Source organism: Scomber scombrus, chromosome 18, assembly GCF_963691925.1.
Source record: "Scomber scombrus chromosome 18, fScoSco1.1, whole genome shotgun sequence".
Lineage (NCBI taxonomy): Eukaryota > Metazoa > Chordata > Actinopteri > Scombriformes > Scombridae > Scomber > Scomber scombrus.
Genome location: NC_084987.1, coordinates 8,574,654 through 8,589,622, shown reverse-complemented (window position 1 = coordinate 8,589,622; position 14,969 = coordinate 8,574,654). Strand labels below are relative to the sequence as shown.

The window sequence follows — 14,969 nt, the reverse complement described above, 5'->3', positions numbered from 1 at the left end:
AATATATAATATACGATTGAATATTGGTGCAAAAAAAGGGTTATTGAACTCATCATTCATGCATTGGTGATGTCACTTGTACTTTTTTTCCCTTTGCTGTGCGTTTGTTTGTCCAAGTTAATGGTGACTGATAAATCCTGACCCAGTTTAAATGTTCACTGTGGACGTAAGACACTCAAGTTCCCATATGGTCCTTTGAACTTCCATTTTAGACACTCTACTAACAATGGCAAGTAGCTCAAACACATCTTAACATGATATCCTAACTCTGAGAGGTGTTTTGGGGGCGTATTAGCAGTTATTCTGATAACAAACAATAGCAATATAACAGACAAAAAACCCACAAAAGCTGTGATGTTTTATTTGAGTTCAACAGGACACTAAAAACATGGTTTAGCCCTAATGAAGAAAATGTATTTTTGACAAGAGAGAAATTAGGCTTGTAGGTTTTTAAACAGTAATTGAGCCCTTTACTATATTGATTATCATACAGGACCTGCATCTTAAGCTATTAGAGCTTCTCACACAAACAAAGCTATTAAATGTGGAGATTCAATGAAAACGTCACTTGGATTATGATATCCATCAGAGTCATGATACTAAACATGATGTCTGACTCTAAATGTTTTCATTCCACAATATTTTAAGCTAGATATGCTGGCCATATCAAGCATACTTAATTTTGACACTTGTTAATGTGTTTCAGACTCAGAACATGGTTAGGATGTCTGTCTAATATGAAGTGTGAACTTTTCAAGGAAGTTTTGTTTTCAGTCATTTGCCAGAACCATGACTCAGTTTTGAGTCATTCATTTTCTGATCTTTATTTGGTTGTTCAGAAGTGAAGAGAGTCAAATAAAAATGTATTGATAAAAGGTGGAAGGTGACAGTGTGGTTTCAAGCAAACAAGTATTTGTACTCGTGCTTAAAAAAACCCAATTTGAGATTTATGTGTGCAGTTTTTACTACAGATTAGATGATAAAAATAAAATGCTAATGCTGTAGCTGAGTTAATGGTTCTGCATTAAAGGTATACTGATGACTTAATTTAATATGCAGTGTTGGGGAGTAACTATTACATGTAACGACGTTATGTAATTTAATAACAAAATAAATGTAACTGAAATCTGTTACAGTTACTTATGAAAATGTTGATGATTACAAAGGGAGTTACATCTGATCCGTCCATCAGACCTTTAAGATTTTGACGTTTTTTTCCTCATTTTTAATATTTAATATGTTACTGAATACATATATTGTTGTTTGTAATTCTTTGAAAACATTTTTTTTTATATATATATAATAAATCATGATATGAGCTTATTTGGAGCACACATGTGTCACAGTACCAATTAAGCCCATGCCAGACTTTTGACTTGTTTCATAAAATATCTTTATTTTATAATCGAAAATCTACATGAACTAATGTATACATTTTCAAATGAGAGATAAATCTTGCTTTAAAAGAAATGATCTCCCTTATACATCATGTCAGTATCCATGAAAAACACCCAAAGTTAGATTTTGGTGCTTAATGGGAACACACTTACCCTAACAGCTGAAAATATTTGTTAGAAAATAAGCAAATAAATCAAAAAGTAATCAAATTTAATAAGTTACATTACTTTGATTAAGTAATTGAAATAGTTACATTACTTATTACATTTTAAATAGAGTAACTAGTAATCTGTAACCTATCACATTTCCAAAGTAACCTTACCAACCCTGGATACAAGTGTTAATGGTTTCAAAGATAGTGCTTCAAGAATCACTGGCAGTGTGGTTTTTTCCCCCTTTATTTATTTCGGTCACATGAACTCATGTACATGAAGATTAACAAAGCAAATGATCATATTTCCCTACTCAGTGTGATTCATCTCCACCACATCTACTAACAAGCCAAAATGGAAACACAAGAAACAATCAAAACAATACAAAACAAAAGTACAAATAAATAAATAAAGCTGTTTGACCGAAAAAGTGTAGGCTGAAGCATATGCTTATAGCACCTACCCTTCTTTCATTAATAATTCAATAGTTTCCAATGTGTATAATAAACCCAAACATCCACAACAATTGGCTATATACATAATGCACACACAACAATACAGTGAAAATACACAATCACACAACACACACCCACCACATTTGCATGGCTGCACATCCCCAAAAGCACCCGGCCTCCCCCAAACAAAGCAATCAATTTTATATTTGTCAATCCTCCTTTAAAAAAAAAAAAAAATGTAATCTATAAATTGTGTTGCACAATTTCAATTAATTTTCAAGCATTTTCCACAAACTCACTCCCATCCACTGATAAACATCTTTAGCTTTGAATTTAAACATTCAGAATAAACTGTCAAAGTATACTGATGACTTAATTTAATATGTGTATAATAAAAAAGGAGAAAAAAAGACTAGTCAAGGCCCTGCATACATCATCTGTGCTGCAGAGTGCTGGTTTGTGCAGACTGTGGCTTCTGTCATTGGTCAGACACACTCTGACAAAAAAGTGGGAGGTTCCCGGAAAATGTGCTAACCGGAAGGGAAGGCCAGAGCCAAGAAGAAGAAGAAGAAGAAGAAGAAGAACAGCCGCCGCCGATGAGACAAGCGAAAGAAGAGAAAGTATTGTAAGTGAAAAACAACTTGAAATGCTATATTATGTCGTTAAAGAGCAACGTTGGACTTTTAATGCTAATCGTAGTCAAGACCCCCCCCCCCCTCTCTTGTCAAATTTTACTCCAGTCCGAGGCTCAATCGAAATGTCCATCTAGACTGGATCGAGAGGCTTCTATAATAACCCTGTAAAAAGACCACAGAAAATACCCCCACCCTCTTTCTCTCCCAAAAAGAAGAAGGAATGAAACATGCTATTTGTTGATCAGCATATGACATCGTTTTTACTGCCAGCAAGCAGACACAATAACAAGAATTGAGCAGTCGGAGTCTCTCAAATGGCTCAAACAGCTGACGACGAGGGGGCCGAGAAAAGGAAAGTTGGCTGCAACTAGCTGCTAACCGAGCTAACGCAAGCACAATTCAAGTTTTAACATAGCATTAGCTTTTGTTTTGTTGTTTTCATAACCGTGTATTTATATATTAGGGGAGATGCTATGGCTAGGAAGCATTACATGATAAGGTTAATGGTTGAGTAGTGAGGTTAATGGAGGTGAATTTTAGTTAGGTAGCAAACTGGTTAGCACAAGTAATGTCACTTGAAAATGTGTTTTAAAGTTAATAATTAGGTTAATAATTTCTAGCTAACCAAACACTGCTAATTGCAAGCCAATATATCTCTTAACAAGTTATTTTTATTACGTCTTTGTTTTGCTACGTTTACAGGTAAAGATAGCTTGCGACTCTTTATTTTTTATTTTGCATAAGACAAAAAAAGCAAAAGATAAAGAGATAACAACAAAATAAAGGTGCAAGGTAGAGGCAAGAAACCCAAAAGGCCTCTACCTATATTATGCAGGATTCACAAGTTAGATTAAAAACAAAAAAAAGCTAAAAGCTACTAGCAAATAGACACAAGTTCAACTTTTTAGTTGAGTAAATGCAACTAACTTTGGAAATTTGAGCTGTAATTTAAAGTTGTGACTGTCATTGCTAACATTAATAGCATTCACCACTCAGTTGGACCATTATTATCCTCGGTTTATGCCTCTGGTCAAAGAATAATCATTTTTATATGTGAGACTCTGGATATCATGATGGAGTTAAAGCTACTTTAAGTAATGCACTTTTAAAACTTAAGTGGTGTTTTTTTGACAGCTTTTGTCAGTGCTTGTTATGTCCAGATCAAATGTTTGCATACAACAAGTAACAAGTTTGTCTTGAAGCTTTAAACTCATTTGAGATAATTAGTAGGTTTCACAGGCCAGCAAAGCTTCGTACTCTCAGCAATCCCATTACATTAGGTATCATACAGGTGTCATTACTGTTGGCAGCATATTGTGTTATAAATCTGCCAGTTTCAGGACCTTGGGGTTATGTTCCTGCACGTGCATGTCCTTACTTATAACAGCAGATGTATTCACATATTCATCGTTGCTCCTGTTTATGACTTAATAAGGGGAACACAGCGAGGACCTTTGAGACAGAGAGAGGATTTACAGTTGTTGTTTGAGCTCTCGTTATGTTTATGGTGTATGGACACTGCCCTTTCTAAAATGGTGACACATCTTTTTAAAAATAAATACAAACACCCCTTGAAAGAATGATGGGGAATTAAACCTTCACACAGTGTACATAATGTATGTGTTTTGGTTAATCAATCAGGCCATTTTCCAGACATCCAGGCGCCTAGTAAGGAGCTCATTTTGAAATGCTTGTTTTTTGCAATTCATCAAAAGCTACGTTTACACTCTGGATTTACTGCGAAAAGGAAGAATTACTAAAAGTTGGTTCCCTGTTTTGTCTTTTCAATTGTCATGTTTAGACATGGAGGGTAATATGTGTAACACTCTGCCCACATTGTGAGATTCCTCTTAAATGGAGAGCACTGGGAGGAGTAGATTTTGGTTAGGCTTCAGGATAACTGTACCTCTTTTCACATATGAACTTTGTGAGTTGCTGTTTCACTCCTGTACCACATTATGCGTTCGTACCTACTGGGAATACTCCATTTGGTTTAGATGAGGGTTTGGTGCAGGAGGCAGGACATGACGCAAAAAAGTATGCTGCCAGTTGTAATTTGGCGTTAAACTGGCTTTCATTTTATGAGAAATAAGAGTAAGTCCTATTTCCCATCGGAGCGTTCATGACCTGTCCAAAAATGTGCGGTTTAGCTGGCGTGCTGCGTTTTATGGTAGAAACGTCATCAACACGTCCACTTTCTCACTCACTCAGTTGGACATTACATGAACTTTCTATGAGGGAACTGGCAGGGTAAAGTCCATTTAATGCCCGGTCCGGCTGGTTCGGACATCTGCGTTATCACATACAGCTCCTCTGGGTAATTTAGGGTTGCAGTGTGAAAGAAAGTGTGAAAAGAAGCTGATGATTATTCTTGGTTTGGGCACTGAGCTTTTAAAAGTAGAAGTCACGAGAAAAGGAAGTGCCTGTGATTTCCTATCGACCTTTACTAACAGCTAGTGATGACTATCCTGTTTGCTTTTCCTGAGTTATGTCACCAGTTTCCCATCTAAACTGTCACCGCCGTCTCCAAAGCTCCATTCTTTATTAGAAACCCGAACCGCAGAGGGGCTTACCTTGGATCAAGAGCATTTCCTGTTTCATTAGAGATCTCAAGGATTGTTCTGCTTTTGAGTCTTTGTTGTCATTTGGGGGGGAATAAACGTCAGCAATAAATGCTCTCATTTTTTCCAGTACTGTTGTAAGTCACAGTATCACTACACACATTGGGGGAATTTGCTACTTCCAGGTGAGAGTTTGAACATTTGACAACAATAGATAAACATTTAAAAAAAGGGAGGGGGGGAGTTTGCAATGCAGCCCTCTCATATCAGACACCACCAGTTCATCCAGGACCCCACCCTTTAAATGGAGTGAGCACTTCCAGTTGCAGCTTGTTTTCTTGGTACTGGTATAGTGACACCGGCCGCGAAGGTTGTTTCACCACTTCTTAAGAGGAATGTGTGACTGATTTCAACTTGTTGCACAGTCATTACATGTTGGCGTGCTGTAAAAATATTCGGCCAGTTTATCTGATTATTTTCTGTAACCAGTAGTCGAGTTCCTTGTGAAGAGAAAGTGTCCTATTCTAATTACAAAAGAAATTCACTAAATATCACACTGTTCAAACTACAATTTGATGAGAAATGTCCCCTTTTCCTAGAAACTAGACCCCTTACAGGAACTGCTGAAACTTTACAATTAATGTCTGAGCTTTTATCTGTTACTGAGAAGCGTTACATTAACATACACTGTTAATAATGAGTAATACCAGACAGTATCACTTCTGTTTTTTTAGTTTTTTAGTATGGAGCCGGACATGCGACAATACAACACAACATAGAGGAAGGGGATCATTAATTTGAGCTTTTGTAGGGTGAACATATAACATGGCCGTGAATTTGTCCCACATATGTCTATACACGCAATTAGCTAGTGCTCACATTCATATATTTAGGAGCTCAATACGCTGCAAATCCCTAACAAGTGCTTGGATATTAATCTGGCAGCAGAGCATACAGGAGGCCACTATGAATATTTCACAGTCTCCCTCTCTCTTTTTTTTCTGTAGTCTGCTCCTCCTAGCTGCCTTTCCTACTCCCCGCCCCCCCCCCCCCCTTCCTCTGACCCATGTCCCACTGTTTCTCCCTCTCTCTGACCCACTTCCCTGTGGAGGTCTTTAGAGCCCATTAGGGATGCCATCAAAGCATCCGTCACTGGCTGCTTAAGATGTGTTCAGGTCCGTCTAAGTGTAAGAAGAAGAGGAGAAAATAAAGCCCTTTGATTGCAACAGCTCGTCAGCTGCGTCTACCATTCACACAGTGCTGCTGTGTTTAGGTGTTGGTGCTACCGTTTTGGGGGCGAACTGTTATTATATCATCTGTCTGTCTTTTTTTTTTTTTTGCATCTGTGCATTTGCAAAAAAAGGGTGTTATAAAAACTCATAACAAATGTTCAAACCCGTGGACACCTAATCTGTGTTGCCACTGTGCATTTTGATGTCAACGGTTACAGCGTCATATTTTTATGCTGTCAGAAACTGAAAATAGCCTTCACGAATTCAAAACGTAGCTGTTGCTGTGCTGCTGTTATAAAGAAAAAGAAAAAAAAACTCCTTTCTGGCCTGCTCTTGATACACTGTATGTGTGTGTGTGAGTGTGTTACCCGCCTTCCAATATCAGCTGTGTGTTGCTGAGCTTGAAAATTTGACAATTTGTGAAAATTGTGAATGTGTGATTGAGGCCTCCCCCTTTTTTTTTTTTTTTTTTTTTTTTACCAAATTAAGTTTGCAGAGGAAACATGCATGCATGACTTCTTTTTTTTTTCATTCCCCCAGAAATTTAATTTGCTCAAGAAGGCTTTTAAAAACCAGTCGGGCTAGATTTGTGGGTTTTAGTTTGGGTGTTTTTTGTGGGCCTGCTCGCTAAAAGCTCATCAGCAGCCCGTCATTTCTGTCTTTGCTTCCTCTTGTGAGGAGCGTGAACAGGTGAAGCTCTGCTGTGTGCAGTCAAATGAGTACAGGCCGACTATTTGACCCAGTGAACAGAGTGCCTTTATTCCTTCTCCAACTCTACTGCTGCTGCTGTGAAAGACTGCGTGAGTGTGTGTGTGTGTGTGTTTTTGTGTGTGTCCTCCAGTTCAAGAGTCCAGTGAGAATAGAGCTGCAACTAACGATTACTTTCCTTATCAATTAATCTGCACATTATTCTCTCTTTTTATAGATGTGTTTTATCTATAAAACGTCAGATAACAGTAAGAAAAAAAATCCAACAGTTTGTGATCATGCATGAAAAAGAAAAGGCATCGATTCCTCTCTTCAGAAACTACAATTTGTTCCCTTTTTTGCAATTTTGCTTAAAAACATTACTAAAATAGTTGCAGTCTGTCTTGTGATAGACTGATTAATTGACTAACCATTGTAGCTGTATGTGAAGTAAAAGGGGACAAACTGTGAAGAAATTGATGTTTTTATAGCACACAATGCTCTCTTATAGGTGATTGTAGAATTAAGCCTGTGCTGCAGACCATTATGCACAGCATAGCATAAGTGAGTTAATATCATAAACTTACACTGAAACTGTTAAAATGCTTGTTCTGACTATTTTATGGATAGAGCCGTGATCTGTGTGTCACATGCTGAAGATTAAGCTCAGCTCAGCAGCACTGGGCAGAGAGAGAGAGAGAGAGAGAGAGAGAAAGAAAGCCAAGTACAACCAAACTATTGACTCTCAGCTGTGACTTCTTTTCTGCGTGTTACCTCGTTCTTGACGTTTCCCTTCGTCACAAGTATGCATTTGTGTTTTTTTGTGCATGAAGTTTAAACTATCCCAACTTTCAATGTGCTCAGCGGTAAAAAACGTCTTCTGCAATCTTCACATCCTGCTTTGAGCTGAGTTGTGTTTCCTGTCTTTTGACCAAGCAGAAGCTGGCTGACCTCATGTGTATCACCCAACCAAAAAAAAGATTAGGCAACGTTTCAGATACTCAAAGCAGGCCCGAAGAGAAACAGCCGTCGGCCTCTTTTGGCTGCCTTGATATACTCTTAACACATAAAACTACGCAGCTCATTTGAGCCAAATCAGGCTGGAGGATTTTAAAAAAAAAGTCTAGTTAAAAGTTTCGCTTTTTCAGCCAACTGTGTTACAAGTTCCTCTTAATACTAAATGTCACTTCCACAACAGGATGGAGTAAAAAACGTAGCTCACATGTTGCTTTGTTGCCTTTTTTTAGATATATAGATATTATTGCAGGTGTTAAAGAAATATATTTAGACCTACTGATTAACATGAAAATATTAAGTGTTGCTACACAGAGAGACGGCCACACAGATCACTGTGAGAAGGAGACTATAGTTATTGCACACTGCGGCCAGACATCTGTTAAGAGATGAGTCACAGGAACAAATGTGTTGAGGTTGGGAGGGTGTTTGAGGAGGGCTATCAGCTACATATTACCGGTTTATAGATATGTTAATTTGTTTTTCATTGCTACGGTTTCCATTTTGAAGCTGTTTAGCTTTCACTTGCGCCATCAATTCTTCAGATTCACATACATTTATTTGTGTATATTTATGTGGGGTTTTTTTTATTTTAAAGAATTGTAGCTAAAGTAAAGCAAATATAAGTGTATTTTCTTCTACACCAAGTACATGTCAAAAAATCTTGTGAATGTGAACACACACTGTCCGGACAACCTGTGGGAGCAAGATGTTTCATAAGACACTAATTGTTCTCCTCCAGCACTTGTTTATACTAAACATGGTTAAATAATCAACTCTTTATCTGGAGGCCCAGCCCTAGTGTACTGCAGGTTTCTGTGTCAACAACTTCAGATTGTCTGACAATAGTTTTGGCTAAAACAAAAGCTTAAGTGATGATATTTTGTATTGTTGTACTGAATTTTACTTTATTCTTCAGCAGGAACTAGAAATGAATCAGTTTTTTTATTATTTAAGACCTTTTAAGGTTTTGACTGACTATAATATTCACAGACAAGATGATTGTGTTAATGGAGAGGCTGTTGGCTTAACATGCTGTATATTTTTGTGTTTTCCAGCTCCCACTGGTGAGGTCTCCTCTTCCTCCGGCTCATCTACCTGCCTTACCTGAATTCCCCCCCCCCACCCCCCATCTAAACTCAGCCTCACCCAGCCCCTCCCCATCCCCCGCACTGAGCCTAACGTCGACCAGACTTCCACCCTCTTCTTCTTTCTCCCAATTTTCAACACTGCACTATGGCAGGGCGAGGCGGACCAGCACGGACCAACGGCACTGCAGCAAGCAACAAGATCTGCCAGTTTAAGTTAGTGCTGTTGGGGGAGTCGGCGGTGGGGAAATCCAGCTTGGTGCTGCGCTTTGTCAAAGGCCAGTTTCACGAGTACCAGGAGAGCACCATCGGAGGTGAGGGTTATGTGTGTGTTTCCAGACTGTCGGTGTGTATAGCGCCTGACGACAAATCAATTCTCAGTTTTAGAAAAGATATAATCAATAACATAACTATGACACAATCCCCACATTTTTCATTTAGGAGCTAGACTGCCATAAATACAGAATCCATACATTTTCTCGTTAGCTTGCACTCGCTCTTAATCTCTCTCAACACGTCTGTGAACAGAACATGAGTGCTGAAGCTGGGGAAAAAAAGAAAAACATGTCCTTGCCAGTACAATCTTTTGTGCTGTCAAAGCCTGTGCAGGAGGAGTGGCAGAACCAGTTCTTTGTAGCCGATCACCTGATTCTCTCATGAGCCACCGCGTACCTCACACTTGGAAATAAATGACGCTGCTTAATATTTTTTTGCCTGTAATGAGCTGAAAAATTGAAGTAAAATTGACTTTTTAGATGGCCACTTTGTAAATACAGTTCTCATGCAGCAGAGGAGTTAGGTTACTTGAAACAGGAAGGAATTGAGACAACAATGGGACCTGCTGTAGATCAGTGAACCTGATAAAAGAATCATGTTCAATTTTAAAGAGTATGATCATCTACCCATGACTTTGACATTTTGCATAATAGGAGGGGGGGGGGGGGGGGGTTCAATGTTTTTTGACATTGTGGTTTAATAGCCTGAGGGCTACAGAAGTAAACTTTTAACTTGAATGTTTTGGTGCAGTGGCAGCTTTCCACTGGAGCTGCTGACTTTTGAGACTCGGCTTGTTGTTCATTATTTCATTAACGTCACTCGCAGCCTTCCTGCTGGCCTCCATCGGCCTCCCTCAGCAGCTCTTAATTACCCTGCTCATTGATGTATTTTGTCCGCTCTGTCTACCTGTTGGGTTTAACAGAGATTTGCAAGTAAATAAACGGCTAATTGAGATATTAATGATGAATAATTACTGTTATTATTACAACTTGTACCCTTTTTTCTCATCTAGCTATTTGAAATTATTCATTTCTTCAGTCCACATTCCAGCTGGCACAGGAACTTCTAGTTTCCATCTTAGTGTTGCTTTTTTTTTTCTTCTTTTCTTTTTTTGGCAATCTGTCATTTCTGTAAGCTTTGCCATTACTAAGCTTAAAGATGCTTTAGTTATCCAGCAGAGATTTCAGTGTCAACGGGGAAATGAATCTTATGGATTTGTCTGAAGATATTGCCAAAATTCATTCTGCCAAAAAAGAAAGCAGAAGGATTAGAGATTTGAGTTATTTGTCTCATCTGTTAAATCATTAAGTTAAATATCTGATGCATTTAAAGGTCCTATCTACAATAACTTCTTTATGTCTGTTCATTTCTTTTTTGTTATACGTTGAGCCGACGTCTCTGTCTGAGCTCTGCTTTATCAAGCTGTGTATGAGCATTGCAGCTCAGGGATGTAGGGACAGGATGCTCGGTGCTTACACTCACCAAAGACTCAAAACCAGTCAGCATTTTTTTTATATTCTACTGAACTCTTGGTCAGCTGTATGCCTGGTCAAAGATTACAAAGCTTTAAAGTATGTGCTATGTAAGTGTGCTCAGTTTCCTTTGTCATGTGACTGTGGGCTGAGTAAGCGAGTCCATTGCAGTTGTGCCTCCTCTTTCCATTCATAAACTATGCTTTAACTTTACACCACAGTTTTTTTAGAATGAGTTTTCTTGATTGTGATATTTTTGTAATTCCAGTCATTTCATATGGGGTAAAGTTTTATTTTTTTTTAGCTCTTGAAAAAAAAAGACATCACACTACATCCAGATGATTTTGCTCCTTTTTATTTTGGAGCACCATATTTTCCTAATTCACTGTGTGTGATTTTTGTGGTTTCATAATATCCTTCATTGTGTAAATTTCTTGTTTAAATATGACACGTCAGCCCCATAGACAATGAGTCAGGGATTTTCTGCATCCTACATACCTCCTGTCTGTCAAAAGAACTTAATATCTCCTGTTTTATTTTCAGCTGCCTTCCTCACACAGACGGTATGTTTGGATGATACAACAGTCAAATTTGAGATCTGGGACACTGCAGGACAGGAACGGTATCACAGCTTGGCACCCATGTACTACAGGGGAGCCCAGGCAGCCATTGTGGTCTACGATATCACCAACACAGTAAGTTACACGGACGTCTGCAGCACTTCAGCCAAAGACTTGCACCGTTTTGTTAACTGACCCTTGTCCTCCAGCTCGAGTTGATGATTACTTAATTCAGGAGATGGCTAGAAACCTTTGCTCTTTTCAATCCTACAGTCACATGTAACATGTAAAAACTGCATCAGCGATTTTAAGTTTTAAAAGCACATTGTCTCATGATTATGTGTGTTTGCACTTGTCTTTTTTTTTTTTTTTTAAAGGATACATTCACACGTGCAAAGAACTGGGTGAAGGAGCTCCAGCGACAAGCCAGCCCGAACATTGTTATTGCACTGGCAGGGAACAAAGCAGACCTGGCCAACAAGAGAGCTGTAGATTTCCAGGTCTGTCTGACATACAGAAGTTGTTTCAACGATATTCTTGAATAAATGAATATAACTCGTCAAATTGCCCCATAAATATATGTATGTGTTGTATTTTGTCTGTTTAGGAAGCACAATCATATGCAGATGACAACAGTTTGCTTTTCATGGAGACTTCAGCCAAGACTGCTATGAATGTCAATGAGATTTTTATGGCTATAGGTAAGTGCTCCTTGGCACAAACACAGATACATAGCTATTAATGTCATTACCTTTTAATATGCTGAAATTAATTCATTGTTGTCTTAAATCCAAAACAGCCAAGAAGCTTCCTAAGAACGAGCCTCAGGGTGGAGCGGGAACTGGTGGACGAGCCAGAGGCGGCGTGGACCTGCAGGAAGCTGCACCACAGGGCAGAAGCGGCCAGTGCTGCGGGAGCGGGAACTAATCCACATAACGAGTCAGCTGATCCAACCAATTTGCAGCTTCGATCAACCAGACCAGATATTATCCAGCTGTCAAACAATGTCCCATCGGTCAGACCAAACCACGGTCAGACCCACTACCCTATGAGCAACACAGCACCAATTAACTGTTTGGCAAACGAGACCACTGGCCAGTAAACTGCCAGATCCCACTGATGGTTCCACCTGTTGAACCGACCAACAGACCAAGAAATCAACCCAACAGGCTTATTTACAGAATCGTGTTTTAACCCCAGGACTCGCCAATCCATGACCTCTCTATTGATGATGGACACTTGAGGGGGGAAGAAAAAACAACAACGTCCCAATCGTGGAAGAAGATTAAAAAAAGAAAAAGAAAAGATCAGTCATAACCAATGGCACTTAGTAAGGCCATTTTGCTCACCTTTGTTTCTGTATTTGTGTAGAGGGAAAAAAATAAATAAATGCAACAGGAAGGAATATTGACAGGCTCATTGGCCTTGTCCTTTCTCTTCTACCCCCCACCCCCACATTACCCCTGCTTTCCCATGCACCATAAATTTCTAAAGTATTTCCATCATGGTCTTATGACGCTGTTCAAACTCGACTCCCTTTTTAAGTGGGTGGCAGGTGCATGCAGCAATCCTTCACTGTTCTGTCTTGTTCCTGGTCAGCTGCCTGGAAGAGAAGAAGAGAGAGGGTTCGTAACAGGAGGACGGGAATGGACAGATACTTCCTTCTTGATAGAACTGTGTAGATTGAATTATTACCTTGTTATTGTTATCACTATTATTATTATTACTTCATTTCTTTTGACACAGGCTGTTCAGTATGATTCTAAAGCCTAGACTACTTGAGGTTTTACAATCATTCATCTATATTACCAAACCATATACAGTAAATAGTACTTTATTAACATCGTCACCCATGAGTAATTTTAGCATTAATGTAACGTTTTTGAATCATCAGTGTACAATGACAAATACAAAAGGCAAGATTTGTTTTCTTGACCAAAATCACAACTGTGTATTGAAAGCATATTGCTGTATTTGTATCAGACTTTGCAAGTTTATAATCAATCAGTAGTTATTGTCAAAACAATATCTTCCCAATCTCTACATGATGTCTTGTCAACCGTAATTATTTTGTGATGGATTTTTTTTTTTTTTAATGTCTTTTTTTTTTCTCTTTCTGAAGATCTATGGTATTAAATGCACTGGTTCTGTCTCATCATCTTTTGTGAATTAAGATGTTATCCTCATTTTCCTTTTCCTTAAATTTTCTGTCTTTTATTTTACTGTTCATATCAGGGAGGGATCGCTTTAAACAGTGTTGTCATCCTGTTATGGCATCAACAACTAGCACAACGGAACCTGCACAGCAGCCGTTGCTGTGAGGTGGGGGAGGGTGGGGTCGTGGGTAGAGAAAGAAGGAAAAACATGTAATTTTACCAATAAACAAGGGGAAGGTATCTTTTTTTGTATGCCTGTTTAATCATTTCACCATATATAAATATTATTAGAACTATAGTCTAAAAAGTTTTGTAGTTTTTTGCCACAAAACGGCCTTGCCCGTACCTTTTTCTATGAGACTTTAAACAAAATTAGTTTCCGTTTCTTGTCAAGTATGATAACATCTACTGAATTCACTTCACTGAAAGGCTGTGGTATTTCTCAAGTACATAATCTGTATTCCTTAATTCGATTGCAAAAACCTGGAAAGTATCATTTTTCTGCAGCTAAGCAGAAGTGTAATCTGAACACAAGTGTTATATGAGTCCACATTTCTTGGTTTATCTGAATGGAAATAGTGTTAAAATGTGATACCTGTGAATGTGCTGAAGGTTCAACCAAGGTTTGTATAATAAAATGTTGGTGACACAAATTTCAATCAGAAGTTAAAAAATGTAAAGTCATCTCATCCCAGCTCTGAGTCCAGGAAATACTTTAAAATACTCCAATGATAAATTCTTCATAAATAAACAAAATCTACAAAAGTAAAATAAAATTAAATGTTCTTAAATTAAAATATCACCAGTGTAGAAACTGTAATCAACATTTGCACATACTTCTTTCATTTAGTTATTGTGTCCAAAAACTACATTACCCACAATTCTTACTACAGACGAAACATGCTGCTTTCAAATGCACTTACTTTGCTGGGGCTCCCCTAAACCGAGGATGGTGTGATTACAACTCCAGTATAGTAGACTAGGTCATGTACTACGATTCATTTTTGTGCTGAATCACGTCTTACCAATACACAAGACATAGTCACTTCCGAGGAAATCTTGACTGAAGATTTATAAAAGAGACTACACCGATTCTTCTAATATTTATTGCACGGCTGTTGAAAACCCATTGCATGGTGTAGTCCTTCAGACAATTTGATTTAAAAAAAAAAAAAGATGATTGTTACATATCCTATTAACATGACTACTAATACCCTTATGTTATTGCTTAAATAAATAGCCTATACGTATTACTCCCACTGAAGAATGAGGATGTAATCTTC

At 38.2% G+C, this 14,969-nt stretch overlaps 1 protein-coding gene across 1 annotated transcript; it reads left to right on the top strand.

Annotated features, from left to right (window-relative positions):
- The first annotated feature begins 2,511 nt into the window (after positions 1–2,511).
- Positions 2,512–13,938, top strand: rab5c (RAB5C, member RAS oncogene family). The gene is made up of 6 exons (XM_062438471.1): positions 2,512–2,630; positions 9,193–9,536; positions 11,514–11,665; positions 11,908–12,030; positions 12,138–12,231; positions 12,330–13,938. Exons 2-6 carry the CDS (start codon positions 9,371–9,373, stop codon positions 12,455–12,457), a joined length of 663 nt encoding a protein of 220 aa, XP_062294455.1. The 5' UTR covers positions 2,512–2,630; positions 9,193–9,370; the 3' UTR covers positions 12,458–13,938.
- Positions 13,939–14,969: the final 1,031 nt, after the last annotated feature.

What these genes read in the sequence shown, in the direction of transcription:
- rab5c (XM_062438471.1), top strand. Translation starts at nt 9,371, where the DNA reads ATGGCAGGGCGAGGCGGACCAGCACGGACCAACGGCACTGCAGCAAGC. An exon ending in CCAGGAGAGCACCATCGGAG is followed by an intron (nt 9,537 to 11,513) that starts GTGAGGGTTATG and finishes TTTTATTTTCAG; the next exon opens with CTGCCTTCCTCACACAGACG. An exon ending in TCTACGATATCACCAACACA is followed by an intron (nt 11,666 to 11,907) that starts GTAAGTTACACG and finishes TTTTTTTTAAAG; the next exon opens with GATACATTCACACGTGCAAA.